This window comes from Astatotilapia calliptera, chromosome 11, assembly GCF_900246225.1.
Source record: "Astatotilapia calliptera chromosome 11, fAstCal1.2, whole genome shotgun sequence".
Lineage (NCBI taxonomy): Eukaryota > Metazoa > Chordata > Actinopteri > Cichliformes > Cichlidae > Astatotilapia > Astatotilapia calliptera.
In genome coordinates this window covers 9,191,622-9,217,185 of record NC_039312.1, presented here as the reverse complement: position 1 = coordinate 9,217,185, position 25,564 = coordinate 9,191,622, and the positions used below count along the sequence as shown (strand labels likewise).

Genomic DNA, 25,564 nt, shown 5'->3' with positions numbered 1-25,564 from the left:
ATTTACCTGGGATTCGCATTGCCATTGTCATTAAGTGAATTTCCAATGCGGATCTCAGCTCCATTGATCCTCTCAGGGCAACAGTCTTGTCTGTTGGTGATAGTCACATTGTTGATTTTATATGTCTTCAAAAGGTCAAGTCTCCACCATGGATTCAAGTTGTTGTTTGTACAGGCACAGGATCCCTGGTTGTAGTTGCTGGCACGATTCCCATCAATGGCATTTTCGGGTTTGGCATTCCCATACGTTGAAGACTGACTCACTTGTCCAAGTCTGGCAACATTAGTCTCTGAAAAGTTGCAAAAATTAGCATTAATATGATAAGAAGAACTCCAAAAACCATTATGTGTTCATTAAACGTGGAACACACGAGAAGAATTGGACAAGATTTACCTGAAAGTGTACCATCAACTTCCACCTCACAAAGTGTCAGGTATTCTGTTCTCCCAGGAATAACGATGTTTATGTAGCGACCTTCCATTCCATTGCATGCAAAGGTTTGTGATGCCCCAGCAGCGATGGATGAGATTACAGCACATCTGAAAACAAATGACAAGGAAACAGATTAACAGGTAATGATTCCCACATATATGACTGTTATGACAAAATTTGAATCACGTATAAGATGAATAGCTCATTTACCTGGGATTCGCATTGCCATTGTCATTAAGTGAATTTCCAATGCGGATCTCAGCTCCATTGATCCTCTCAGGGCAACAGTCTTGTCTGTTGGTGATAGTCACAGTGTTGATTTTATATGGCTTCAAAAGGTCAAGTCTCCACCATGGATTCAAGTTGTTGTTTGTACAGGCACAGGATCCCTGGTTGTAGTTGCTGGCACGATTCCCATCAATGGCATTTTCGGGTTTGGCATTCCCATACGTTGAAGACTGACTCACTTGTCCAAGTCTGGCAACATTAGTCTCTGAAAAGTTGCAAATATTAGCATTAATATGATAAGAAGAACTCCAAAATCCATTATGTGTTCATTAAACGTGGAACACACGAGAAGAATTGGACAAGATTTACCTGAAAGTGTACCATCAACTTCCACCTCACAAAGTGTCAGGTATTCTGTTCTCCCAGGAATAACGATGTTTATGTAGCGACCTTCCATTCCATTGCATGCAAAGGTTTGTGATGCCCCAGCAGCGATAGATGAGATTACAGCACATCTGAAAACAAATGACAAGGAAACAGATTAACAGGTAACATAAGATTAATCTAAAGTAAAAGTTTGTATAAATGTCAATTTCATATAATCAAGGTGCTGCTCTTTATTGCCTGATGAACTTAACTCTAAAAAAAACAGAGATAGAAGTAGAAATCTATTACAATTATAATTAATGATTGCCATATATATGACGGTTATGACAACAGTTGAATCAAGTATAAGATGAATAGCTCATTTACCTGGGATTCGCATTGCCATTGTCATTAAGTGAATTTCCAATGCGGATCTCAGCTCCATTGATCCTCTCAGGGCAACAGTCTTGTCTGTTGGTGATAGTCACAGTGTTGATTTTATATGTTTTCAAAAGGTCAAGTCTCCACCATGGATTCAAGTTGTTGTTTGTACAGGCACAGGATCCCTGGTTGTAGTTGCTGGCACGATTCCCATCAATGGCATTTTCGGGTTTGGCATTCCCATACTTTGAAGATTGACTCACTTGTCCAAGTCTGGCAACATTAGTCTCTGAAAAGTTGCAAATATTAGCATTAATGTGATAAGAAGAACTCCAAAACCCATTATGTGTTCATTTAACCCAGAACACACAAGAAGAATTGGACAAGATTTACCTGAAAGTGTACCATCAACTTCCACCTCACAAAGTGTCAGGTATTCTGTTCTCCCAGGAATAACGATGTTTATGTAGCGACCTTCCATTCCATTGCATGCAAAGGTTTGTGATGCCCCAGCAGCGATAGATGAGATTACAGCACATCTGAAAACAAATGACAAGGAAACAGATTAACAGGTAATGATTCCCACATATATGACTGTTATGACAAAATTTGAATCACGTATAAGATGAATAGCTCATTTACCTGGGATTCGCATTGCCATTGTCATTAAGTGAATTTCCAATGCGGATCTCAGCTCCATTGATCCTCTCAGAGCAACAGTCTTGTCTGTTGGTGATAGTCACAGTGTTGATTTTATATGTCTTCAAAAGGTCAAGTCTCCACCAGGGATTCAAGTCGTTGTTTGTATGGGCACAGGATCCCTGGTTGTAGTTGCTGGCACGATTCCCATCAATGGCATTTTCGGGTTTGGCATTCCCATACGTTGAAGACTGAGCCACTTGTCCAAGTCTGGCAACATTTTCACCTTGATATTTAAAAGATAGAAAGATGCACAGAATTACCAAATGTAATTAACAGTGGTGTAAGTCATTTCACCAAAATATCTACAGTCAGCTTCTTTAATTGAATTTTTCTTATAATCTTTTTGAAAACACTTTTTCACTGATCTAATTAAAATATATAATTAAATATGAATTCTTCAAATCAGTTATTTACTTTTACTATCTTTTCGTTTGTTAAATTAACCAAGTCCTAGAATTGTAATGAATTCACGTTTACTTCTTATATTTCTTAGATACATTTTTTAATCTCACCCAAATTTCCACTCAGCTTTCCTAGAATAGACAACAAGACAAATATTCCAGCCGTAGTCAACATCCTATAGAGAAAAGAAAACATTATTTCAGGTAAAGTTTTTCATATTTAATCTGGAGTAGAGGATTTGACAGATGTACAATATTTTTTTAATGGTTTGCAATTTGAAATTTCTTTTAGAGTAATTTTTTAAATACAATTGTCAATTTTTAAATTATAACAGTAATTAAGCCTTGATAAGGTAGAATATTTCCAAAAATATATTAGTTTGACAATTGAAGGTTATTAATGATATTACTGTCACGTTTAAGTTAAGTACTTTTTTTGTTTTTTTTCCCTTTGGTTTTTTTTTTCTTTTTTCTTTTTTTTCTTTTTTTTTATTTCTGGTAATATATATCTATATATATCTATATAGATATATTTTACAAAATACATGGAAAAACTCATATCATCCTATTCTACCAAGGAATTACCTTTAGTTGTAGGTAGGAGTCTCATAGTAGGTTCAATCTGCATTTTCACAAACTGAGCCATTATTATATATGTTTACACAGTGATCATGTGACTGACAGTTGTTTAAAGAATGAAAATTTATGTTCAAATAATAAATGTTATTCCTGTAACTTTGCTTAATTTCCTATACACCCTTGTCAAATACCAGGTGACTCCCTTTTTCATAACAGTGCTGTGCATACAACAGAACTTTTTGTCACGGACCCAACCAGACAACCTCACTTACTGTATTTCTCTATTCTGAAAACATTATGGGATGTCATGTAATAATTCAGAATTTCCTAGTTGTTGCCATAACTATTTGCCTATAAACTAGTTTAAAAGATATTGATTAAATGTTTTGAACACTTACACAATTTTTGGAGAAGATTTAAGGGAAAAAATTCCCAACAAGAATAAAATTTGTGCAAAACTGATTTTTGTCTCGGTTTTTAATTTTCTTGTTCTTTACCAGTACTACATTAAATATATATATAATATAAAATACATGAAAAACTGGAAACATATTCTACCAAGGACTTACCTTAAAGCATAGGTATGTGTCTCAAAGTAGGTTCGATCTGCATTTTCATATACTCACCCATTGTTATATATGCTTACTGTGATCATGACTATGAGTTGTTTAAAGAATGAAAAATCATGTTCAAATAATAAATGTTGTTCTTGTAACTTTGCTTAGTTTCATACAAATCCATGTCAAATACCAGGTGTCTGCCTCCCTTGAAGGTGACTGTCACTCCACATACATGTTGTTCATTAACGTAACTACAGATTTGCATTATTTCTTTGTCCACAATCTTATTTTCCCATTACATGACATATTTTCTGTCTGCCTTTATGCATTAATTTCTTGTGCAGTTCCTTTGGCTTTTAGCTACAAACTACATCCTAACTGCAAAAGAAACAGACATAGTTCAGGTCTGCCATTGCAAATATGCTATTTATCGTGATGCTATTAGCTGGCAGCCTGATTGTACTATTGTACCATTCTGTCAGGCTGCCATATCTGATGACATGCCTTGTATTAGCATGGTGTCTGTGCAGATGTTTGAGAGCTGGAGTTCTCCTAGAAGTACAGTGGGGCAAAAAAGTATTTAGTCAGCCACCGATTGTGCAAGTTCCCCCACCTAAAATGATGACAGAGGTCAGTAATTTGCACCAGAGGTACACTTCAACTGTGAGAGACAGAATGTGAAAAAAAAATCCATGAATCCACATGGTAGGATTTGTAAAGAATTTATTCGTAAATCAGGGTGGAAAATAAGTATTTGGTCAATAACAAAAATACAACTCAATACTTTGTAACATAACCTTTGTTGGCAATAACAGAGGTCAAACGTTTACTATAGGTCTTTACCAGGTTTGCACACACAGTAGCTGGTATTTTGGCCCATTCCTCCATGCAGATCTTCTCGAGAGCAGTGATGTTTTGGGGCTGTCGCCGAGCAACACGGACTTTCAACTCCCGCCACAGATTTTCTATGGGGTTGAGGTCTGGAGACTGGCTAGGCCACTCCAGGACTTTCAAATGCTTCTTACGGAGCCACTCCTTTGTTGCCCGGGCGGTGTGTTTTGGATCATTGTCATGTTGGAAGACCCAGCCTCGTTTCATCTTCAAAGTTCTCACTGATGGAAGGAGGTTTTGGCTCAAAATCTCACGATACATGGCCCCATTCATTCTGTCCTTAACACGGATCAGTCGTCCTGTCCCCTTGGCAGAAAAACAGCCCCATAGCATGATGTTTCCACCCCCATGCTTCACAGTAGGTATGGTGTTCTTGGGATGCAACTCAGTATTCTTCTTCCTCCAAACACGACGAGTTGAGTTTATACCAAAAAGTTCTACTTTGGTTTCATCTGACCACATGACATTCTCCCAATCCTCTGCTGTATCATCCATGTGCTCTCTGGCAAACTTCAGACGGGCCTGGACATGCACTGGCTTGAGTGACTTATGTATGTATGTATGTATATATATGTATATATTGTACTATTCTTAGTTAGCGTATTGTCTGTCTTGTCTTAATGTTGGTTTAAAATGGAGCACTGTAAAAAAAAATAATTTCCCCCAGGGATCAATAAAGTATTCTGATTCTGATTCTGATTCTGATTCAGCAGCGGAACACGTCTGGCACTGCAGGATTTGATTCCCTGCCGTTGTAGTGTGTTACTGATGGTGACCTTTGTTACTTTGGTCCCAGCTCTCTGCAGGTCATTCACCAGGTCCCCCCGTGTGGTTCTGGGATCTTTGCTCACCGTTCTCATGATCATTTTGACCCCACGGGATGAGATCTTGCGTGGAGCCCCAGATCGAGGGAGATTATCAGTGGTCTTGTATGTCTTCCATTTTCTGATGATTGCTCCCACAGTTGATTTTTTCACACCAAGCTGCTTGCCTATTGTAGATTCCCTCTTCCCAGTCTGGTGCAGGTCTACAATACTTTTCCTGGTGTCCTTCGAAAGCTCTTTGGTCTTGGCCATGGCGGAGTTTGGAGTCTGACTGTTTGAGGCTGTGGACAGGTGTCTTTTATACAGATGATGAGTTCAAACAGGTGCCATTCATACAGGTAACGAGTGGGGGACAGAAAAGCTTCTTACAGAAGACGTTACAGGTCTGTGAGAGCCAGAGATTTTCCTTGTTTGAGGTGACCAAATACTTATTTTCCACCCTGATTTACGAATAAATTCTTTACAAATCCTACCATGTGGATTCATGGATTTTTTTTTCACATTCTGTCTCTCACAGTTGAAGTGTACCTTTGGTGCAAATTACTGACCTCTGTCATCATTTTAAGTGGGGGAACTTGCACAATCAGTGGCTGACTAAATACTTTTTTGCCCCACTGTATAATGCTGTTGTGTCTGTCCTCGATGCAGTTTCCATTTTACCATAATGCACTTGTCCTTTTGTGCAATAAAAATTCAAATACTGTACATATTCCTGCTGTAGACAACACCTCTATTTTCGTCCTCGATGACATGAACTGAAATCAGCTGGTTATAGTGCAAGTGCAAATGGAACCGATAAACAGAATCATTAGGCAAACAGACTAACAAATCAAAGGAACTACACAGCTCCATCCCTTATAGACTCCAATTTGTTCATATAAATGGGAGGTCCTCTTTTCTTTATCGATACATGAAGCCAGATAACACACACTGTAGGAAAGTCTTTTAATTTCATGCTTCTAAATCCAAATAAATTCACTAGAAATATATTGTCTAACCAGGTGTTTAATCTGGATGGCAAGCATCTGGTGCCTAACCAGACAGACCATGGCTTTCACTCTTTGGCTCTGTCAAATTGGGCAGATTGACATTGATATAAGTTATACGGTGTGATTTTTTTCCCCTATTACCTCAACCTGATACTGCTGGAGACTTCTTCTTGTCAGAGGGGAATTTTTCCTTCCCACCAAGTACTTACTCAAAAGAAGGTTCCTTTGATTTGGGTTTTTTTCTCTGTAATATTGAAGGATCTATACCTTGCGATAGTGCTTTAAAGTGCCTTAAGGTAATTGCTGTTGTAATTTGGCACTATCTAAATTGAATTGAACTAAATTGAATTGAATTAAAAAGTGACAACATGTGCATTGGACAGGCAATAACAAGGCAACTCCCAAAATGGAACGGTTTACCAGGTGGTGGCTACAGTTCATTGCTCCTTCTACCTCCTGACTGATTTTTCTTCCACCCTCTGAGGTTTGTCGAGAAGGGAAATTATTTTACTGCTATAGTTAAATAATTGTCATCATTACCATTGCATTAATAATAAAATCTGGAGGTTCTTGATTCAGGGGTAGAACAGTGTGTGTCTTTCAGAAAGGCTAAAAGTCACAGGCTGACAGGAAACAGGCTTGCAGAGAGTTTGCACAAGCAGGAAGTTATTTTAAGCAACAGTATGATCATTGCTTTAACAATGTAACAGATAGCTTTAAGAAGGCCTTAAGCAGTTATGACTATTTCATACACAAGGCATATCTGTGCTTATTAAAGAGTTGGAGCTCGGTCAATCAATTGGGGGTCGGAAGCTTTGTTCGGCGCGATGTTCGGACAATCTATTGTGCAAGTGACTTGGAGCCATAGAAGGAATCGCAATACATGCTTACAAAACACTTATATCAGGTCATTTTATATTAAGGTTTTAGTAGAGGTTCTTGGTTAAAACATTTATTTAGTAGAAGACATACACATAGTCTCAGTGAGCTTCTGGTCTGGTAAAAGGTCAGAAGTGCAACAGGTGAATTGAGAAAGAGCATTTGAGGACGAGACACAGACAGTAGGTGAAGAGGTGACACAAAGAGCATGTGAGGTCAACACACACACACACACACACACTTTAAATTAGATTTATTTAGAGGAGAGGTTAGTTATGTTTGGCTGTAACTGCAAAATTGTCTTGGTAAAAGAGGAACCGTTTCTTGGTGTCTCGGCAAGAAAGAGGAACAAGACAAGAACTGAAAGGTACACAGAAAGTACCAAGCCATGAAAATAGAAGATGATTTTCTGGGTGAAAAGTCATGATGATGTTGATCTGATCTATGTATAAAATGTATCTGTGACGCATGAAGGGGCGTCAGTAAATAAACCCTGATGCTATAAAATATCTGTTCATGCTTTGATTAAGTCGAAGACTACTTCCTGTCTGCGTACAGAGTTGTCTTCCCACGCGTGTATTCATTAAAATCATCGTTTGACTTCACCCGGCCGGATCGGTGTGGTTATTCTTCGATCACCTCTTGTACCCTTCCTCAATATTGAATCTTAACATTTGGGGGCTTCGTCCGGTTATTGAGGAGGGAGAGTTGGAGGTTTGGACGGAGAAATCCGGGGTTTTAGGTGGTCTGACGGGCAGACAGGAATTCCAGTGGTCTAAGTGAGTGGGCATAAGCCGGCTTATCCAAAAGGTAAGGCACTACCTGTTGAATTATTTCCAAAGTGTGCCAAATTGGACATGATAAAATTTAAGTCTACTCACTGAAGTTACTGGTGGATGTCTGTTTTGATTTTGATGAAAATCTCATGAGTTGAAGCAGTTAGAGTTCTGCTAAGAAGAAATGAAAGCAGTAAAGTCTGCTAAAGCAGTTTGAGTCTGCCAGGAAAAAGTTTAAATATTGGGTTGAAGTCCCAAAGAAATTGAGTTAGAGTCTCAAGTAGTTTGGTAGGGAATTGGTTATTGTGTTGGTTAGAGTCCAAATTTGGTCATAAGAGTGGACCTGAGCGGTCATTTTGTGAGTTGGAGTCTCCATTTGACCACTAGGTTGCACCTGCTTCAGTTATACACTTGTTTCGGGTGTTGATTGTTGTTTCAAAATATTATAAATTATTCTAGAACGGCAGTTCGAGTCTGCTAGGAAGCGCAGAGCCCGGAGGTTACGCTCCCTCCTTGTCGTGGACGCGCGACATTGACCTCTCGGCGAAGAGGGTTAGTTCAGTGTGGTTTAGCTGTGGGGTACAGGGCATCCCGGAATTAAGCTAGGAGTTAGAGTCTCCTTACCGTTTGCAACGGTATCTGCGCTTTTTTGGCCAGCAGAAGTGGACTTCGGGCGTGTAACTTTAACCTAAAACTTCAAAGTTTGGGTTGGTTGACGCTTTTAAATTGAGTTAGGGATTTTAGAAATGAGGCCAGAAACAGTTAAAGTCTTGATACTGGTTAATTGGTGGGCGGTTATTTTAAATTTGTCTAAATTGGTTAGGCGCGAAAGCTGACAGATCTGACAGTGGTTGTAAATATAAGACGTCGTTGTAATATAGAATAAGAAAATTTGGTGTGAGAGATCTTTGTGTGTCGAGTCAGTAATGCACTGACTGCCTGCTGCTATTTTTGGAGGTGTGTGTGTGAGTGAAAATGCAAATGAGTAAGCAGTGAACTGTTTAAGCCACAGTTGGTTTTACAAATACTGCTGCAAACACTGTAGAGTGTGTGTTTAAAATGCCATTTATGTTTAGTAAAGGACTATAAATAAAGTTTTGAGTTGCCGTAGGGGATGCATAGTAACTGACTGAGTTTGGATGTAGATATATAAATAGATTGAGTGCACTGTATATACTTAAGACTAACACATCACTTTCAGTAGTAACTTTTCTCCAGCATTAGTTGCTGGTGGGTTTTATTTTTTCAATTTCTTGTGTGTGCGGTGAGAATTAATGGAGGTTTCAATTTTTTGTTTGTTTGTTTTTTACTTGCTCTTTTTGATTATGACAAGCATGTCTAAAAGACTCTTAGGAAAGTGTTTTTAATTTGAGAGAGGCATGAGTGATGTTATAAGAGTTTAGTTTATTTAAAAGGTGTGTGTGAGAGGATTATGAAATCATTGTGTGAATGATGCTACATTTTAGGTCAAAAGTTAGTAGAATTACAGAGGGTTTGTAGATTGTAAATACAAAATAAGTTTGATTAGCCTGGAGAAACAGCAAAGCAGTTTGAGCTGCTCTGAGCAGCTGCGTGCGGTGTGTGTGTAACAGGAAATGGTGTGGGTGACAGGAAGTTTGCATGCCCATATAAGGTGATGTGTGAACAGAGGAAGTATGAGAGAGAAGTGTGTGTGTAGGCAAAAGGCAGAGTGTGTGCGTGAAATAAGGGAGTATTGTTTTTACATCAAGGTTTAGTAGAGCTAAAGTAGAACGTCACAAACAAACAAAAGAAGGTAAAATGAAGAGAGAAAATAATGTGGTTCCCTGACCGGGAGAGAAAATAACTGACAATTACATTAATGAATAGAAAACACACATACACAAAGTGCCATATGAGAAATTATTCTAGGAAGGAGTCAGAAGTAAGATAGTTTAACATAAGATGCAATGAAGGAAGCAGCTTACATTCCTTTAATTCCCAGAGCCAGTGTGTTCCCTCCCCTGCCCACTTGGGCCCCGTATCAGGCGAGTATGGAAGGCTGGATAGCCCATGACGGGTAAGATCCCACCTCGAAACCCTGGGACAACCTAAGGCAGGCACAGTCACGATTACTCTCGGCTTCAGTAAGAAGACGGGTCCTGACGGGTAAGGCCGCTGGGCTAGGGTGGAGGTGGAAAGTGGCAAGTGGAGCCCTACCTTCTGGCTGAGGACAAGGAATGCTGCTATTTAAGGTAGGAAATCAGAATTTGGGTTAGTAAATTTGGGGAGGAGAAAATTGACTGTTTAAAGGCAAAATTATGAAGGAGTCTGACACACTGTAAAAGCACCATATGCAAATTCACACACACAAACAGGAAATGCATTAAACTTATAAAGACAAGACAAGCTCATGGAGTTTAATGCATAGACACTGATTAAACCTGGCTAAGAACACAAACATAGGCAATGAAGAACAGCTTTGATTTCTTTTTGATTTCTAGAAGTAGTGGTTATAATGTAGGCTTACACATACAGATATTACATAGGAGGTATTTTTAGGATAAAAGGGGGAGCTTATAAATAGAAATGATTTTTATACATATTGCATTTTGTGCTTTTAAAGGAGTTGTGGCTCAAATTTGTCTCTGGAGGGTCACGAGCCTTTGGCTAGCGCTATGATTAGCCAATCTACTGTGAGGATAATATGAGTTCATGAAGGATTGCACACGCTTACAGACACAGAGTTAAGAAACACACATGACAGTATTGATTCCAGGCAAAAGGCCTTAAATTCATTTAGCTTTTAACTGAACTTAAAGAAGGACCAAAGAGGAAGGAAAGCATATATTTTGGTTAAGTCTGATAAACTAGAATTAGGAGGTATTGTTACATTAAAGGGAGCAAAATGAAATAAAAAGGCTATACCAAAACAGGTGATAACATAGGAAATGTGAGGTTTTAAAATGAAGTTAGTGTTAACACATAGGAGTTGTTTCAAGGCAGCATTTAGCTATGATGAAATGTATACAGGAGTAATTGCTTATATGCTTAAACTTAATTGATTAAAGTGGTTGTTTTCTTTTGGAGTAGATTAACTTGCAGCAGCGACAACTTGTGCACAGGATGTTGATGATCAGATAAGGGAAAATAGAGCGAGCAACTGGACGTGAAAGCAGGGCTTAAAGAGTTCTAAAGGGATGAGTAACGTTGAAGAGTATAGATAAATACAAGTAAATAAGTTAAGAAGATAATTAGGATCAGGCTTTTGATTAAAGAGTCCCAGATAGGATAAGTTAGGGAGATGCAAGAAAAGGTGTTTTGTTTCCTTTGCAGAAGATCTCGGCGACCACAGGAGGGGCGAGGATCCTGGAGATCTCGAGGTTCGAGACCACCAGAGAAGGGTCTGCGTGAGGACACAATGTATTGTGACCTCTGGTGTTCCAGAGGTCATGAGTGGGAGTGTCGAGAAGGGAAATTATTTTACTGCTATAGTTAAATAATTGTCATCATTACCATTGCATTAATAATAAAATCTGGAGGTTCTTGATTCAGGGGTAGAACAGTGTGTGTCTTTCAGAAAGGCTAAAAGTCACAGGCTGACAGGAAACAGGCTTGCAGAGAGTTTGCACAAGCAGGAAGTTATTTTAAGCAACAGTATGATCATTGCTTTAACAATGTAACAGATAGCTTTAAGAAGGCCTTAAGCAGTTATGACTATTTCATACACAAGGCATATCTGTGCTTATTAAAGAGTTGGAGCTCGGTCAATCAATTGGGGGTCGGAAGCTTTGTTCGGCGCGATGTTCGGACAATCTATTGTGCAAGTGACTTGGAGCCATAGAAGGAATCGCAATACATGCTTACAAAACACTTATATCAGGTCATTTTATATTAAGGTTTTAGTAGAGGTTCTTGGTTAAAACATTTATTTAGTAGAAGACATACACATAGTCTCAGTGAGCTTCTGGTCTGGTAAAAGGTCAGAAGTGCAACAGGTGAATTGAGAAAGAGCATTTGAGGACGAGACACAGACAGTAGGTGAAGAGGTGACACAAAGAGCATGTGAGGTCAACACACACACACACACACACACTTTAAATTAGATTTATTTAGAGGAGAGGTTAGTTATGTTTGGCTGTAACTGCAAAATTGTCTTGGTAAAAGAGGAACCGTTTCTTGGTGTCTCGGCAAGAAAGAGGAACAAGACAAGAACTGAAAGGTACACAGAAAGTACCAAGCCATGAAAATAGAAGATGATTTTCTGGGTGAAAAGTCATGATGATGTTGATCTGATCTATGTATAAAATGTATCTGTGACGCATGAAGGGGCGTCAGTAAATAAACCCTGATGCTATAAAATATCTGTTCATGCTTTGATTAAGTCGAAGACTACTTCCTGTCTGCGTACAGAGTTGTCTTCCCACGCGTGTATTCATTAAAATCATCGTTTGACTTCACCCGGCCGGATCGGTGTGGTTATTCTTCGATCACCTCTTGTACCCTTCCTCAATATTGAATCTTAACAGGTTCCAGAGATACTCCAGCTCCTGCAGCATGGCACATCCATGTGTGCCATTATTTGTTGTGTTTCCCAAACAAGTCATGCTAGATGACATTTTAAACAACATAAAGTATACATACAGTACAGTGTCTCTGCCAATTCTGTGTTTGAGTAGCACAGTGTTAGGCTGTGAACAGGTCCCATTAACTGATGGCAGGCCTTCATGCCACCCTCACAGAGTCTGTCTCTCACCTGTTGTTCAGAAATATGTGCAGAAGTAGCCTGATGGAGGTCATGTTATAAGGTTTGGGAAGTGCTCCTCCTGTTCCTTCTTATACAAAGGAGTAGTTATCTACTCCTGCTGCTCGGTTGATCCTTTTCTATAGTCTAGCTTCCCTCATGTAACAGCTACTTTTCTGGTTTCCTTGACAATATAAACATTGTGTTGGGAGCTGATGGCACAATTGAAAGAGATGGACTACCTAGAGTAAGTAAACAGAATGGGCTGCAGGTACTATCTAATGCAACCAGCTGTGACAAGGCTCTTGGCCTCAAAGGCAGCTCTGGAACTGAATTGGAGACTCGGCTTCGGACCCTTGAAAAACCTGAAGCTAACCAGGCCCCCACTAAGCTAACCTGAAAGTAGTGTTAGCTCTCCCCTGGCAAATTGTCCCCAACGGCCAGGAAAGCAATATGGCTAGGTGACGGTAAGGAGGAAGCATAGTCTTATCTGTCTGAGACATTTTCCCCACGTGGTGACACACCTGCTGGGGATCAAACTCTGGTAATCGGTGATTCTGTTTTCAGACATGTAAAGCCAGAGACACCCTAACCCTAACCATGGTCAATTGTCTCCAAGGGTCAAAGCAGGTGACATTGAGGGAAATTGAAAACTGCTGGCTAAGGATAAAGGTAAATTCAGTAAAATTATAATTCAGTTTGGCAGTAGTGACACCTGGCTACGTCAATCGAAGATCACTAAAACTGAAATTGAATTGGTGTGTAACTTTGCCAAAACAATGATAGACTCTGTAGTTTTCTCTGATCCCCTTCCCAATCGGACCAGGAGTGCCATGTTTAGCCACATGGTCTCTTGAGATTACTGGCTATTTGATTGGTGTCCAGAAAACAATGTGGGCTTTATAGATAATTGGGAAACTTTCTGGCGGAAACCCAGTCTTGTTAGGAGAGATGGCATCCATAACTCTTTGGATGGAGCAGCTCTCATTTCTAGAAATCTGGCCAAATTTATTAAACCCCTTAAAACGTGACTATCCAGAGTTGAGGCCAGGAAGCAAAGTTGCAGTCTTACAAGCCTCTCTGCAGTTTCTCCCCTCCTGTTATCACCCCCAGAGCCCCCATGCCCTTAGAGACCGTGTCTGCTCCTAAACAGACAAGCAACAAACTAAAAATTGGCAAAAAACATGAAAAATCACAAAGAAAGAACAATACAGTATCCACATCTGCACCAGGAAGAACTGTTATTATTAAACATTACTCGATTACATCAATTTACTCTGCCTTACAGAAACCTCGTTTCTGGCTTGGTCTGCAGGGTAGGTGGACGGACACACCTGAGCAGCATCCACAATCACGCCTCAACAGCTTAAAAGTCTGTACTGGGTCCTGAGCTATATTCTTGTTGGTGTGTGTTCGGTTGGCGGCTGAAAAGCTGCAGCAGCGTGTAAACAAGCAACCATAATAAAGTGTGCTGAAAAGCGTTGAGATGTGGTTGGGTCTGTCATGGATTGTTTACAGTATCATCAACTTCTACCTCACAAAGTGTGAGATGTTTTTTTCTTCCTGGAATCACAATGTTTACGTACCATCCTTCCATCCCATTACACATAAACGTTTGGGAGGCCTTATATCTTTAAACTATGATCACCCCAACCGGTCGCAGCAGATGGCCGCCCCTCCCTGAGCCTGGTTCTGCCGGAGGTTTCTTCCTGTTAAAAGGGAGTTTTTCCTTCCCACTGTCGCCAAAGTGCTTGCTCATAGGGGGTCATATGATTGTTGGGTTTGTCTCTGTATTTATGAAGCGCCTTGAGGTGACTTTTGTTGTGATTTGGCGCTATATAAATAAAATTGAATTGAATTGAATTGAAAATTGAATCGTCTGTAGTAAACCCAACTTTTTTTCCATCCTTCCATCAGCTTTCAGAAGGGATGCAGGGGGACTGGAGCCTATCCCAGCAATTATAGAGGGTGAGAGTGTACACCCTGGGCAGGGCACTCGCAGATACATAGAATAAAAAAATGCAGAATAATTAGGGATCATTCTGCAATATGAAAACACATCTAGAAGTCCAGGAGTGAAAATAGATCCAGTCTGTATAAGAAAATCTATTATTTTGGTGGTGGCGATCGTGGCTCAAGAGTTGGGCGTTCGTCTTGTAATCGGAAGATTGCCGGTTCGAGCCCCGGCTCCGACAGTCTCGGTCGTTGTGTCTTTGGGCAAGACACTTCACCCGTTGCCTACTGGTGGTGGTCAGAGGGCCTAGTGGTGCCAGTGTCCGGCAGCCTCGCCTCTGTCAGTGCACCCCAGGGTGGCTGTGGCTACACTGTAGCTTGCCATCACGAATGGGTGGATGATTGTGTACAGGGAGTGCAGAATTATTAGGCAAGTTGTATTTTTGAGGAATAATTTTATTATTGAACAACAACCATGTTCTCAATGAACCCAAAAAACTCATTAATATCAAAGCTGAATGTTTTTGGAAGTAGTTGTTAGTTTGTTTTTAGTTTTAGCTATTTTAGGGGGATATCTGTGTGTGCAGGTGACTATTACTGTGCATAATTATTAGGCAACTTAACAAAAGACAAATATATACCCATTTCAATCATTTATTTTTACCAGTGAAACCAATATAACATCTCCACATTCACAAATATACATTTCTGACGAGGAGGGAAATTATTTTACTGCTATTGTTAAATAATTGTCATTGCATTAATAATATAATTTGCAGCATGGATATTGCATTCCAAGGTTTAAACAGTGTCTCTTTCAGAAAGACTGAGTTGCAGGCTGACAGGAAGTTGTATGCAGAAGTGAAACCAGGAAGTTATTTTGAGCCGCAGGCTAAGACGAGACTTTAACAATGTAACAGATAGCTTTAAGAAGGCCTTAAGATCAGATCATTTTATATTAAGGTTTTAGTAGAGGTTCTTGATTAAAACATTTATTTAGTAGAAGACATACACATAGTCTCAGTGAGCTTCTGGTCTGGTAAAAGGTCAGAAGTGCAACAGGTGAATTGAGAAAGAGCATGTGAGGTCAACACACACACACACACACACTTTAAATTAGATTTATTTAGAGGAAGAGGTTAGTTATGTTTGGTTGTAACTACAAAATTGTCTCGGTAAAAGAGGAACCGTTTCTTGTTGTCTCGACAAGAAAGAGGAACAATTCATTTTAAGATAAGAACGGAAAGTACCAAGCCATGAAAATAGGAGATGATTTTCTGGGTGAAAAGTCATGATGATGTTGATCTGATCTATGTATAAAATGTGTCTGTGACGTATGAAGGGGCGTCAGTAAACAAACCCTGATGCTATAAAATATCTGTTCATGCTTTGATTAAGTTGAAGACTACTGGCTGTCTGCGTACAGAGTGTCTTCCCACGCGTGTATTCATTAAAATCATCGTTTGACTTCACCCGGCCGGATTGGTGTGGTTATTCTTCGATCACCTCTTGTACCCTTCCTCAATAATGAATCTTAACATTTGGGGGCTCGTCCGGTTATTGGGGAAGGAGAGTTGGAGGTTTGGACGGAGAAATCCGGGGTCTTAGGTGGTCTGACGGGCAGACATGAATTCCAGTGGTCTAAGTGAGTGGGCATAAGCCGGCTTATCCAAAAGGTAAGGCACTACCTGTTGAATTATTTCCAAAGTGTGCCAAATTGGACATGATAAAATTTAAGTCTACTCACTGAAGTTACTGGTGGGTGTCTGTTTTGATTTTGATGAAAATCTCATGAGTTGAAGCAGTTAGAGTTCTGCTAAGAAGAAATGAAAGTAGTTAAGAGTCTGATAAGAAAAGTTTAAATAATGGGTTGAAGTCCCAAAGAAATTGAGTTAGAGTCTCAAGTAGTTGGTAGGGAATTGGTTATTGTGTTGGTTAGAGTCCAAATTTGGTCATAAGAGTGGACCTGAGCGGTCAAATTGGCCACTAGGTTGCACCTGCCTCAGTTATACACTTGTTTCGGGTGTTGATTGTTGTTTCAAAGTATTATAAATTATTCTAGAACGGCAGTTCGAGTCTGCTAGGAAGCGCAGTGCTCAGAGGTAACGCTTGCCAATGTCAAGGACGCTTAGACATTGTCCTCGAAGAGGGATAGTCAGTTGGTCACTGTGGAGTTTGGGGCACTCCAGAATAACTAGGAGTTAGAATCTCCTTACCGTTTGCAACGGTATCTGCGCTTTTTTGGCCAGCAGAAGTGGACTTCGGGCGTGTAACTTTAACCTAAAACTTCAAAAAAGTTTGGGTTGGTTGACGCTTTTAAATTGAGTTAGGGATTTTAGAAATGAGGCCAGAAACAGTTAAAGTCTTGATACTGGTTAATTGGTGGGCGGTTATTTTAAATTTGTCGAAATTGGTTAGGCGCTAAAGCTGACAGATCTGACAGTAGTTGTAAATATAAGACGTCTTTGTAATAAGAGATCTCTGTGTGAAAGGAGTCTGAGGCAATGCTGCTGCTATTTTTAGACGGTGTGTGTGAGTGAAAATGCAAATGAGTAAGCAGTGAACTGTTTAAGCCACAGTTGGTTTTACAAATACTGCTGCAAACAGTGTTGAGTGTGTGTTTAAAATGCCATTTATGTTTAGTAAAGGACTATAAATAAAGTTTTGAGTTGCCGTAGGGGATGCATAGTAACTGACTGAGTTTGGATGTAGATATATAAATATATTGAGTGCACTGTATATACTTAAGACTAACACATCACTTTCAGTAGTAACTTTTCTCCAGCATTAGTTGCTGGTGGGTTTTATTTTTTCAATTTCTTGTGTGTGCGGTGAGAATTAATGGAGGTTTCAATTTTTTGTTTGTTTGTTTTTTACTTGCTTTTTTGATTATGACAAGCATGTCTAAAATACTCTTAGGAAATTGTGTTTTGAGTTATATTCTTCAACTCTAGTCACAGTTTAAGTGTGAATGCGGTGACTAGAAGGTTTTGAATGATGAATAAAGGTGTGAGAGGTATTTCTTTGGTGATGTAAAGTAGGATGTCTTAAAGTTTGGAAGTGTTTTTAACTTGAGAGAGGCATGAGTGATGTTATAAGAGTTTGAGTTTCTTTTTCTTTCAGTTTAAAACACATAAGTACATACACTTGGTACACCGGTTTACTCTTTGACTTTATTAAAACAAACGGTGTATTTGAGTTTGAATTTCAGTAATTGTATGTTGATATGGTAATTTAGTTTTATGTTAGGTGAAGGAGATGTCTATCTCTGCGTCTTGCAGGATCGAAAGTGAAAGTTGAAGGTTGTGATGTGAATGCTGTGAGTACTCGATTTGAATGATTCTGTGTGAGGTGTACAAAATACTAAATAATAATAACACTATGAAAGTTGATAGTAGAGTGAGTGCAAGGTGATGTGTGAACAGAGGAAGTCTGAGAGAGAAGTGTGTGCGTAGGCAAAATGCAGAGTGTGTGCGTGAAATAAGGGAGTATTGTTTTTTACATCAAGGTTTAGTAGAACTAAAGTAGAACGTTACAAACAAACAGATAAATAAAGTAAAATGAAGAGAGAAAATAACTGACAATTACATTAATGAATAGAAAACACACATACACAAAGTGCCATATGTGAAATTATTCTAGGAAGGAGTCAGAATTGAGATAGCTTATTATAGAGATAGTTTAACATAAGATGCAATGAAGGAAGCAGCTTACATTCCTTTAATTCCCAGAGCCAGTGTGTTCCCTCCCCTGCCCACTTGGGCCCCGTATCAGGCGAGTATGGAAGGCTGGATAGCCCATGACGGGTAAGATCCCACCTCGAAACCCTGGGACAACCTAAGGCAGGCACAGTCACGAATACTCTCGGACCTGACGGGTAAGACCGCTGGGCTAGGGTGGAGGTGGAAAGTGGCAAGTGGAGCCCTACCTTCTGGCTGAGGACAAGGAATGCTGCTATTTAACGTAGGAAATCAGAATTTGGGTTAGTAAAGTTGGGGAGGAGAAAATTGACTGTTTAAAGGCAAAATTATGAAGGAGTCTGACACACTGTAAAAGCACCATGTGCAAATTCACACACACAAACAGGAAATGCATTAAACTTATAAAGACAAGACAAGCTCATGGAGTTTAATGCATAGACACTGATTAAACCTGGCTAAGAACACAAACATAGGCAATGAAGAACAGCTTGCTATTTTGTATGAATGATACAATGGTGTGAATGTTTAATAAAATACATTTGAGTTTGTAATTGAGGAATAGAATAAGCCATATGACAAAGGGAGTTATGAAAACGAAAAAGGGATTAAAGTAGTTTTAAAAAAAGAGTGACTTAGGAGTGCTCTCGTACTGAGTGATCAACACTAGTGATCACTGTTGGAAGAAATAAAATGATTTAATGAGTTGGGAATGTTTAAACATATGTTTCTGTTGTTACAGCTTCTTGAGAGATGATTCAGTATGCAAATTAGCTGGAGTGTGTGGTGACGAAAGAACTTCCTGAGTGTGTGTGTGACTGTGACTTTCAGGAAGAGGAAGCATAGCAGAGACGAGAAGTGCAGATTGGGGTAGGAAATTTATAGTTTAGTGATTATATGATGTCGTAAGGGGGTTTTATGCTGAATTGAAGTATGTTATAGAGCATAAGGGGGTGATTTTTGTGTGCAAATTGAGTGGTTTTAATGAGACTTTTGGTGTATTGAGGAGGTGAAATTATGTGGTGGCAAGATTTGTGTGTTTAAGGTTGTTGTGGTGATGGGTTGATTCTGTCAGGTAGGTTGTTGTTGTTGTTTTGTTTTTAATAGAGGGAGTTTTAGGAAACATGGACATGTCTAAAAAAATTGGGCCCATTATTTTGTAACAGTGCACTTAAAGAAAACCTGTCAGGTGATTTTGTTTTGTTTTTATGAGCTAACAATCAGCTCTATTTTTCATTTCTGTTTTAAGCAGGCCTGCAACAGTGAATAACGGCGCTGAAAATTCTCGGGAGGAGCAAATATAAGGGGGCTTTCCAGATTACAATTGGCTGAGGAGAGCTACCTGTGGGGACTGATCAAGGTCGTAAGTCCCTGTAAAAAGGATTTTATGCGAGTCAATCCAGTCCAAAAGCATGAAGAAATATTTTCCTATGGAAAATAAAAATGACGGAGCTCATTTTGCTGAGGGTGGAGAATCTGACGCGGGAAGCTCCACCATTAGCAAATACATGGTGTGACTGCATGTGAGTGAATGTGAGACTGTATGTGAGTGAGGATGAATTAATGTGGACAAACAATTTGCTTTTACCAGAAAAATTTCTGTTTTGCTTTGTTGACTGGGGTTAGATTATGAGATTATAGTATATTGTTGGGAGAATGCCAAATGCTAAAAGGGAAATATTTTTTGATGTAACTCAGTTACCATTACTTGTAGAAACACATGACTGATAACTGTTCTGTTTTAAGTTTATTTTTATGACATAGATTGGATCATGAGTGGGGAAAACTGAGCAGTTTTAAGTTTTGTATAGTATCTTGACACATGAAATGTATCAGGATAAAGGGGGGTTTAGGGTTTAATAATTTAATTGTTTAATAATTTAGGATCATTTTAGGACCTTTTGGGTTTTTGATCATTTGGATATGGTAAAACTGAAACTGGTATTTTTAAGTTAAGGTTAAAGGATTAAAAGTGAACTTGTCACGGTTTGCGAGGCAAGCCGTGTGGAGTTGTAGAAAAGGACCCAAAAGGCGGCAGCTCTGGTGCAGGTGAATATTTATTTACAACGGTGGGCACAAAACAGCACTGGTGGAAAAACAAGAAACCGGAAAACTGGGTAAGCTAATAACACAAACCAGAAACAAGGATGCAGGGAGGTCCGGGGAAATACACACAGAGAACACAGGGAGATTACACACAGGTGGAGAACACAGGTGACACTGATAAACATAACGAGACAGGGCAGGAGTGAACACAACATTACGCATACTGACGAGAGACTGTCAAAGTAAAACAGGAAGTACACAGAGGTTCAGACAGGAGGAGAAAAAGCACGGGGAGAACACAGACATAACAGGCTGGGGGAAACATGGAATAAACACAAAGAGAGACGAGAGCTCATAAATACACAGAGGGGCACAAGGGGGTAAGAGTCACAAAGGGAAAAACACTTAGGGAACACCACAACAGGACACCTCAGAAAACCTGGCCTAAATAAGGAGCGAAAATACAAGGAACCAAGAATACTGGGCCAACATGGCCCAGGACCATGACAGAACTGAATCTTGTTTAGAAGATACAATGCCGGTTTTTCAAAGCTGTGAATAATTCTTAGAGGGAAAATTAGTGAGGGTTGAAGGGGTAGAACAGCTTTGATTTCTTTTTGATTTCTAGAAGTAGTGGTTATAATGTAGGCTTACACATACAGATATTACATAGGAGGTATTTTTAGGATAAAAGGGGGAGCTTATAAATAGAAATGATTTTTATACATATTGCATTTTGTGCTTTTAAAGGAGTTGTGGCTCAAATTTGTCTCTGGAGGGTCACGAGCCTTTGGCTAGCGCTATGATTAGCCAATCTACTGTGAGGATAATATGAGTTCATGAAGGATTGCACACGCTTACAGACACAGAGTTAAGAAACACACATGACAGTATTGATTCCAGGCAAAAGGCCTTAAATTCATTTAGCTTTTAACTGAACTTAAAGAAGGACCAAAGAGGAAGGAAAGCATATATTTTGGTTAAGTCTGATAAACTAGAATTAGGAGGTATTGTTACATTAAAAGGAGCAAAATGAAATAAAAAGGCTATACCGAAACAGGTGATAACATAGGAAATGTGAGGTTTTAAAATGAAGTTAGTGTTAACACATAGGAGTTGTTTCAAGGCAGCATTTAGTTATGATGAAATGTATACAGGAGTAATTGCTTATATGCTTGAACTTAATTGATTAAAGTGGTTGTTTTCTTTTGGAGTAGATTAACTTGCAGCAGCGACAATTTGTGCACAGGATGTTGATGATCAGATAAGGGAAAATAGAGCGAGCAACCGGACGTGAAACCAGCGCTTAAAGGGATTTTAAAGTGATGAGTAACGTTGAAGAGTATACATAAATACAAGTCAATAAGTTAAGAGCATAATTAGGATCATGCTTTTAATTAAAGAGTCCCAGATAGGATAAGTTAGGGAGATGCAAGAAAAGGTGTTTTGTTTCCTTTGCAGAAGACTGATCTCGGCGACCACAGGAGGGGCGAGGATCCTGGAGATCTCGAGGTTCGAGACCACCAGAGAAGGGTCTGCGTGAGGACACAATGTATTGTGACCTCTGGTGTTCCAGAGGTCAAAAGGGGGAGTGTCGAGGAGGGAAATTATTTTACTGCTATTGTTAAATAATTGTCATTGCATTAATAATATAATTTGCAGCATGGATATTGCATTCCAAGGTTTAAACAGTGTCTCTTTCAGAAAGACTGAGTTGCAGGCTGACAGGAAGTTGTATGCAGAAGTGAAACCAGGAAGTTATTTTGAGCCGCAGGCTAAGACGAGACTTTAACAATGTAACAGATAGCTTTAAGAAGGCCTTAAGATCAGATCATTTTATATTAAGGTTTTAGTAGAGGTTCTTGATTAAAACATTTATTTAGTAGAAGACATACACATAGTCTCAGTGAGCTTCTGGTCTGGTAAAAGGTCAGAAGTGCAACAGGTGAATTGAGAAAGAGCATGTGAGGTCAACACACACACACACACACACTTTAAATTAGATTTATTTAGAGGAAGAGGTTAGTTATGTTTGGTTGTAACTACAAAATTGTCTCGGTAAAAGAGGAACCGTTTCTTGTTGTCTCGACAAGAAAGAGGAACAATTCATTTTAAGATAAGAACGGAAAGTACCAAGCCATGAAAATAGGAGATGATTTTCTGGGTGAAAAGTCATGATGATGTTGATCTGATCTATGTATAAAATGTGTCTGTGACGTATGAAGGGGCGTCAGTAAACAAACCCTGATGCTATAAAATATCTGTTCATGCTTTGATTAAGTTGAAGACTACTGGCTGTCTGCGTACAGAGTGTCTTCCCACGCGTGTATTCATTAAAATCATCGTTTGACTTCACCCGGCCGGATTGGTGTGGTTATTCTTCGATCACCTCTTGTACCCTTCCTCAATAATGAATCTTAACACATTCAAAAACAAAACAAAAACAAATCAGCGACCAATATAGCCGCCTTTCTTTGCAAGGACACTCAAAAGCCTGCCATCCATGGATTCTGTCAGTGTTTTGATCTGTTCACCATCAACATTGCGTGCAGCAGCAACCACAGCCTCCCAGACACTGTTCAGAGAGGTGTACTGTTTTCCCTCCTTGTAAATCTCACATTTGATGATGGACCACAGGTTCTCAATGGGGTTCAGATCAGGTGAACAAGGTGGCCATGTCATTAGTTTTTCTTCTTTTATACCCTTTCTTGCCAGCCACGCTGTGGAGTACTTGGACGCGTGTGATGGAGCATTGTCCTGCATGAAAATCATGTTTTTCTTGAAGGATGCAGACTTCTTCCTGTACCACTGCTTGAAGAAGGTGTCTTCCAGAAACTGGCAGTAGGACTGGGAGTTGAGCTTGACTCCATCCTCAACCCGAAAAGGCCCCACAAGCTCATCTTTGATGATACCAGCCCAAACCAGTACTCCACCTCCACCTTGCTGGCGTCTGAGTCGGACTGGAGCTCTCTGCCCTTTACCAATCCAGCCACGGGCCCATCCATCTGGCCCATCAAGACTCACTCTCATTTCATCAGTCCATAAAACCTTAGAAAAACCAGTCTTGAGATATTTCTTGGCCCAGTCTTGACGTTTCAGCTTGTGTGTCTTGTTCAGTGGTGGTCGTCTTTCAGCCTTTCTTACCTTGGCCATGTCTCTGAGTATTGCACACCTTGTGCTTTTGGGCACTCCAGTGATGTTGCAGCTCTGAAATATGGCCAAACTGGTGGCAAGTGGCATCTTGGCAGCTGCACGCTTGACTTTTCTCAGTTCATGGGCAGTTATTTTGCGCCTTGGTTTTTCCACACGCTTCTTGCGACCCTGTTGACTATTTTGAATGAAACGCTTGATTGTTCGATGATCACGCTTCAGAAGCTTTGCAATTTTGAGACTGCTGCATCCCTCTGCAAGATATCTCACTATTTTTGACTTTTCTGAGCCTGTCAAGTCCTTCTTTTGACCCATTTTGCCAAAGGAAAGGACGTTGCCTAATAATTATGCACACCTGATATAGGGTGTTGATGTCATTAGACCACACCCCTTCTCATTACAGAGATGCACATCACCTAATATGCTTAATTGGTAGTAGGCTTTCGAGCCTATACAGCTTGGAGTAAGACAACATGCATGAAGAGGTTGATGTGGACAAAATACTCATTTGCCTAATAATTCTGCACTCCCTGTATAGTGTAAAGCACTTTGGGGTCCTTAGGACCAAGCAAAGAGCTATACAAATACAGACCATTTACCATTTATTTTCCTATGCTGAGGTTTGTTGAGAAACGTTTGATGACCATCCTGCTGAAATAATAATTGTTTGGGATTTTTTTGTAAGTTTGCTTACTGTTATACACAGTCTTGTCAAATGTCAATATATCCAATTGAAGGATATGTTAAAGAGATGTATCTGTTTCATATTTACATTTTTATATAAACCGTTCATCAACGTCATCATCATCATCATCAAAAACAGCAGCAAGAATTCTACAATAATAATCCATGAACTGAGCAGACTAGTAACTGGACTTTAGGGATAAGAATATTGTCCCATTCCTATCTGATAAAGAATTCTAGCTGCTCAATAGTCCTGTGTCTTCTTTGCCATATCTTTTATTTCACGATGTGCCCAGGCAGTCTGCAGGCAGGCCGTTGCTGTTGTAATGCCATATGCAGTTTACCATTGTCTTGCTGAAAAATACCATAAGAGATATGCTTTACTGAAAAAGATATACTTTGGATAGGTACGTTTGTTGCTCTAAAAACTTTATACACCTTACATCATAGATAGTGCCTTTCCAGATGTGTAAGCTGTCAGTTTAAGGCACTAATGTTCCACCATACCATCAGAGATGCTGACTTCGTAACGAATGCTGATAACAAGCTGGATGGTGCATCTCCTCTCTGAATGGACCCTCTCCTCTTTAGTCTGGATACCAAATCCATGTTTCCAAAAACAAAATTCAATTTGTTTGACCACAGAACAGTTTTACAATTTGCCTCAGTCCATTTTAAATAAGCTATGACCCAGAGAAGAGGAGGTTTCTCGACCATGTTCACATATGACTTCTTTGCATAACATGCTTTACCACATTTATAGATGGCACAGCCAACTGTGTTCATAGACAGTGATTTCAGGAATTGTTTCTTAGCCCACTGCATGCCATGTATTTAAAAAGGCATGACAGAATCATGCCTTAAATACATTTTCACCTTAGCGCCTGAAACTCATGGGCATCCAGTATTGATGTCCTTGTGCACAGAGATTTCTCCAGATTCTCTGAATCTTTTAATAATATTATGTACTCCAGATAATGAGATATTCAAAGACTTCTCAATTTTGAGGAGCATTATTCTGAAATTTGTAGAATTTTTTTTTAGACTTTTCACTGCTGCAATATTCAAAATAAGGTAATATTTTTCATGAAATAGTAAAGTTTCAGTTTAAACATTTGATATGTTTCTATGTTCTATAGTAAATAGAAAGGGTTTTATGAGATTATTTTATTTATTTACATTTTACAGCGTCTCCCAGTGTTTTTGAAAGATGGATTTGCTTTCACAGTTGAAGATGGTATGTAAAATTGCTGACAATTGTTTGGTTTGGTTGTAAATATTATTACACATGATTTATTTTTCACCATAATAAAAACAAACAAA

The 25,564-nt window shown here is 39.4% G+C and overlaps 1 protein-coding gene across 2 annotated transcripts in view; it reads right to left on the bottom strand.

The window, feature by feature from the left end:
* The window catches only part of LOC113031504 (uncharacterized), a 49,350-nt gene that overhangs the window by 9,421 nt on the left and 14,365 nt on the right, over positions 1-25,564 (bottom strand). For both annotated transcript variants that reach the window (XM_026183632.1, XM_026183633.1), the window contains exons 2-9: positions 2,622-2,686; positions 2,050-2,332; positions 1,801-1,946; positions 1,414-1,696; positions 1,030-1,175; positions 643-925; positions 394-539; positions 7-289 (exon numbers count right to left, since the gene is read on the bottom strand). In XM_026183632.1, the coding sequence (XP_026039417.1) occupies positions 7-289; positions 394-539; positions 643-925; positions 1,030-1,175; positions 1,414-1,696; positions 1,801-1,946; positions 2,050-2,332; positions 2,622-2,685 (1,634 nt within the window). In that variant the 5' untranslated portion in view covers position 2,686. The remainder of the gene's footprint in view (positions 1-6; positions 290-393; positions 540-642; positions 926-1,029; positions 1,176-1,413; positions 1,697-1,800; positions 1,947-2,049; positions 2,333-2,621; positions 2,687-25,564) is intronic.